General features: G+C 50.2%; 1 protein-coding gene across 1 annotated transcript; it reads left to right on the forward strand.

The window, feature by feature from the left end:
* Nucleotides 1–1,556: 1,556 nt before the first annotated feature.
* On the forward strand, nt 1,557–3,854 carry LOC126574610 (juvenile hormone esterase-like). The gene is made up of 4 exons (XM_050234896.1): nt 1,557–1,860; nt 1,942–2,199; nt 2,269–3,290; nt 3,387–3,854. Exons 1-4 carry the CDS (start codon nt 1,597–1,599, stop codon nt 3,679–3,681), a joined length of 1,839 nt encoding a protein of 612 aa, XP_050090853.1. The 5' UTR covers nt 1,557–1,596; the 3' UTR covers nt 3,682–3,854.
* Nucleotides 3,855–5,000: the final 1,146 nt, after the last annotated feature.

Here is a 5,000-nt window from a genome sequence, read left to right on the forward strand (position 1 = left end):
ATGGAGAGAGCTTTCTTTTTTCCTAGCGTAGTGTATTCGCTGGCTGTAAAGAGCTTTGCCATTTGCTAAATAATTGTGTGCGCTCTCGTAGAACACAGGATTCTCCTAGATACTTGAGCTCGCTTGCCGCGGCGACCGCGGAAGCTAACGAGGGACAGACAAATGACAAAAGCGCTGTGTGAGGCCACAGTCTTGTGGTACCATTCGTCGTCGTGGTCGTTGCTTGGCTGTGGAAATGCAGACCGTGACAGGAAATTAATGGATCGCGCTGGAGCAGAACAGTTGTATCCGAATTCAAAGGCAACGTGCAGCATGAGTCCAAACCCTCCCTCCCCCTCGACAACCAAAGGTCCATCAAGGATATCGGTTCACCAGGAAGCTAATCTTCCGGCTATGAGCAGATGGAGAAGCTGGAGCTGTTTAGCAAATAGTTGTACCTCCACTCGAGCATTAAATATTTATCCAAACGCTTAAACAGAAAGGCATCTCGTTTGCGCTACGGTTACTGACAAAACTATACGCCCGAACGGCACAAATCATCCTCGGGTGGGGGTATCATCGAGTTGTTTGGTTCTCTTTCTGCGTCAGAACCGTCGGTTCTTTTGTAGGAAGCTTCATAAACCATCCGGAAGGTTACGGTGATCAGAGTGCTCTCTGGATGCACCGTTCATGCCGCGGTGCATAAGCAAATTATGCTCAGCAACTCTGCAAAACCCGGATCCCGGCGCATGCTGCACCGTGAAAGCGTTTAAGGAGAAGCGACGCTCGAGCATGAACGAGACCGAGGCTTTTATTTTTTGGGACCTTTTTCCCCTCTGCCATTGGTACGCTGTGCTTGGCACTAGCACTGTTTGTGTCCGGCAGTGCCTTGCCCGGAAAACGGTGTGTCCGCATCGTGCCAAAAGTTTGTCTTTGCCTCATAATTAATTTATGGGAAAACACAATTATTACGCTTTGATGTTTTCTGGAAAGCGTTCCTTTCATGAGTAGCGTGGTTTTGAGCTGCCTTGGTAGGAGGAGAGACTTTCAACTACTTTCGGTTTGTGACATTCCCATTAACTCACCTGGAGGACTTTTTTGAAATAAAAAGTATCCAGACACTCATGTGGTGAGCAAAGATTTGAGTTTTTTTTTTAGTTTTAATAAAGTAGTTTCTAGAGTAAAGTAAAACTGAATGCACGATGGTTGATTAATTGAAAGCGCAAAAAACGACCGGAAGAAAATGAAAACATTCCATGCGACACACGCCAACACTCCACTAGCTATCACTGTGGCTCTATTCCTAGAAATTATGCTTCTCTAGAGCTCTATCTACACTCAGTCACAACCATCCAGCGCACTCACGTATTAGCATTGACCTTGCCAGTCAATATGGTAGCATTGAGCGGTCTTATCAAACGACGATCATGTGGCAAGCGGACTCACTCGTACTCGAACTCTCACAGCCGCGCATCTATTCCGCTTCTACTGCCGAGATCGACGACGAAGGCACGCGATCCGACCAGCATCCAGCCATATAAACCGGTGACGAAACAGCTTATCAGCAGTTGCGAAAGACTGCTCGACGAGGGCAGGCGTCAACAGCGCTTCTGAGACATGGTGTCTACCACTCCAGCGCTAGTGCTGCTAACGATCGTTGCCTTCCACGTTTGCGGATCGAATTCTAGTGAAGTGAGTGACGATGCTGCCGCTGCTGCTGCTGCTACTGCTGCTCCCGTGACTGCTGCTGCGTGTAAGGTTGAGCTAAGTCAGAAAGCATCGGCACAAGGCGTCCAGAACCGAACCTTCAACGATGTAGCGTACTGTGCGTACCTTGGACTACGCTACGCCAGACCACCGATCGGGGAATTGCGCTTTGCGGTGAGACTGCTGGTGGCTTATCAGCAAACCGGAACTAGATTTCATTGACGAGTCGTATGTTTTGTGTATTCCAAACGGTAGGACCCAGTGCCACAGGAACTGGAAGGCCATCGGAACTACACCGAGTACGGGAGCGTTTGTGCGCAGTTCAACAACATTAACCTGCAGACGGAAGTGAAAGGCGATGAGGATTGCCTTTTCCTTAACATATTTACTCCGGTGGCTGGGAGAGATGAGGCGGGAAGTCCCGTAAAGTATCCGGTACTAGTGTTTGTCCACGGTGGCAGCTTTATCGCCGGTTCCGGTGAAGTGCATGGTGTTGACTTGCTTATGGATAATGTCAGTAGCGCACTCTTTACGATATAGGACGAGAATCTTAATGACTTTTCCTTTGTAACATCAATCTAGGAAGTGATTGTAGTGACGCTAAACTACCGACTTGGAGTACTGGGCTTCCTCCGTCACGATCGCTACAATCTTACCGGAAACTATGGCCTAAAAGATCAGCTGGTAGCCCTCGAGTGGATCGTGCGCTACGTGGAGCACTTTGGTGGAGATCCTCAACGTGTGACGCTAATGGGCCACAGTGCCGGTGGAGCTGCGGTGACGCACCATTTGTATCACCCTCGAGCACAACAACTGTTCCAGGGTCTGATCGTGCTGAGTGGTTCCATGTTGGCCCCGTGGGCACTGAACTACGATTACCGCAAGTGCACCGACAACTACCTGCACGATGTGTCCGCCAGCACACTGGAAGAACTGCGTGAGCTCGAATTCAAGAAACTCTACCGCCGAGACGCTCGACTCCGGTACGCGTTTGCGTTCAGCAGCATGTTCTACTCTTGCTTCATTCCAACACTCGAAGAAGAGGGCACACCCGGAGCGTACTTCATGCGTGCACCACATCTGCAAGTACTACGGACGGCCTCGCCCTCGATACCGATCCTGATGAGTGAAACTTCGTCCGAGTTTGAACAGCTGCTCGATCACGTAACTGACTTTTGGATGAGTGACAACTTTCTCAACAACCAGAATCTAACGCTCAAGCGCCAGATGGGGGAGATACTCGAAAACCTTAGCGGTGTGTATGTGGCGCAAGGGTTGGAAGAATCCCGAAGACGATTCTACCAAATGACCGCCTGTATGGCGAACGTTCGCTATCCGATCCGGCGGCTGCTGAACACGCTCGTTAGTGATGCGCTGTACTATATGCGCTTCGAGTACGATGGCAAGTTTGGAGAGTACAAGAAAAAGACGTACGCGGAGTACGTTGACCAGGAGAAGCCCGGAGCACTGCACGGTGATGAGCTGGGTTACATCTTCAGTCCCTTTAACCTACGGGAGGCGCTTGCTAACCGAACCGAGTACGCCCAGGAACTGTCCGTACACAGCAAGATCGTGCAGTTGTTGGCTAATTTCGTGAAATATGGGTATGACTCCGACCGGGGCTAGGGATTCCTTCTGTAATCATCATTATCAACCCCTACTTCGGGTTCTCTCTCTATCTCTCTCTCTCTTTCCCACAGCAATCCAACGCCGAAGCGAAACAAACTCTCAAAGACGGCGTGGCCAACGTACAGTGCCGTTCGCGGCCGGACGCAGTACCTGAACGTGAACGACGAGTTCTTCATCCACCCGGTCCGGGACCAGGATCTGTACTATCTCGTGTGGGAGGTTATGTACGAATGTTTGTATTATTCAAACTGCGCGGAGTTGGTGCGCCTGCAGAGCCTCTCCGAGGAGTACGCCGTTACGCAGCTACCCCGGAGTAATGCTGATGATTACGATTTAGATGAGGATATCAAAAACAATGTTACTTAGCAGGCCACGGACTAATTGGATGCATCGACGTAGTGCCTTTGTTCCACCTGTAACTGGTTCTAGAATTGTAAATACAAATGTCAGTATGGCACAACCGTTGAACCCGAGGGTGCTTCTGTTCGTTTGTGAACGCGGAAAAGGATAAATATCATGAACTGTGTCTATCAATATCTACCAACCCCTTATCGTGCCACATTAACGCACGCTTCACTCATTTTCCGCTCTTCCGCTTGACTCAAAGATAAACTCAAAGTCTCGAGAGCAGTTCTTAACAGTAAAATTGTTTTTATCATGCCGAAGCGCACGTTCTCGAACTCTCGTGCCACTTCAAATGTCAAATGTTGTAGCTACCAAACGGCGGAACTACCTTATCCTGCCGTCGGAACGCGATAACGCGACTCTCGCATTGGAGTGAATGCCTCCATTTCATTCCCGTGCGTCAAATCATATTTCGCATCCGACGAACCACTCTCACTTCTCCCCTCCCGGGCAGGCCAAGAATCGAATACAAAACAAACGCTTAAAGGATGCGCCCCGAGTGCGTTCCTGCTACAGCCCTTGTTCCTATCGCCCCCGAGCTCGAACAACATCCGAAAGGAAAGCCGCCCGTACCGTGGGCCCTTTCAAAAGGGAAAAATTGCGGAAGCATCTCCACCGGAAGGATGAAGGTTTTTACATTCCTCTACCGGCCATTTTGTTGCCTTTCCAGCCCATTCAACACACACAGAGTGAGGCCGGGTGGGAAGGGAAATTCGCTGAAACTCGTCGACGAGTCTCGCACATAGTCTGCTTTCCCCTTTCCCCCCTGGAGCTCCCATTTGGAGGGCGAAGGACTTAACGCAACGGAACGTGCGTCCGCCTCAATGTCGCTCTAATTCCTGGGGCCCCGGTCGTGGACGAACGGTCGATTGTCGGCCATTTTTCCCTGTCCACATTCCTTCACTTTTGTCCATTTGCAGATCTACCTGCAGGGTAGATACCTTCCCTCGCACCGCACCATTCACCATTGCTTCCAGCACTTGGAGAAGATATCGACAACCGGCTCGGAGCATGGCCACGTTGCGGAATTCCGCCTTTCACGAGGGGTTTTGTAAGTTGCGAGGGGGAGGACAGGAATGGAAATCTTTCACCGGCCTTCGACAGGGACGACCCTTGCTCCCTCCACGAAACATCCATGCTTTCCGCAGCATCCTGGTGGATCTCCCGAAATACTAATTCCGAAAATGTTTTCCCAAGTGCATTACCGTAAACCGAACTGCTGCTACTGTTGCTGCTGTTACTCTCGCTCACTCTCATTTCTCTGGAGTTTATTTTCTGTA

The sequence above is a fragment of the Anopheles aquasalis genome, chromosome 3, assembly GCF_943734665.1.
Source record: "Anopheles aquasalis chromosome 3, idAnoAquaMG_Q_19, whole genome shotgun sequence".
In the NCBI taxonomy this organism is placed as follows: domain Eukaryota; kingdom Metazoa; phylum Arthropoda; class Insecta; order Diptera; family Culicidae; genus Anopheles; species Anopheles aquasalis.

Excerpts from the sequence above, each read along its gene's own strand:
- LOC126574610 (XM_050234896.1), top strand. The coding sequence starts at position 1,597 with ATGGTGTCTACCACTCCAGCGCTAGTGCTGCTAACGATCGTTGCCTTC. Across the intron at positions 1,861-1,941 it reads TCGGGGAATTGCGCTTTGCG|GACCCAGTGCCACAGGAACT; the intron begins GTGAGACTGCTG and ends TCCAAACGGTAG. Across the intron at positions 3,291-3,386 it reads GCTAATTTCGTGAAATATGG|CAATCCAACGCCGAAGCGAA; the intron begins GTATGACTCCGA and ends TCTTTCCCACAG.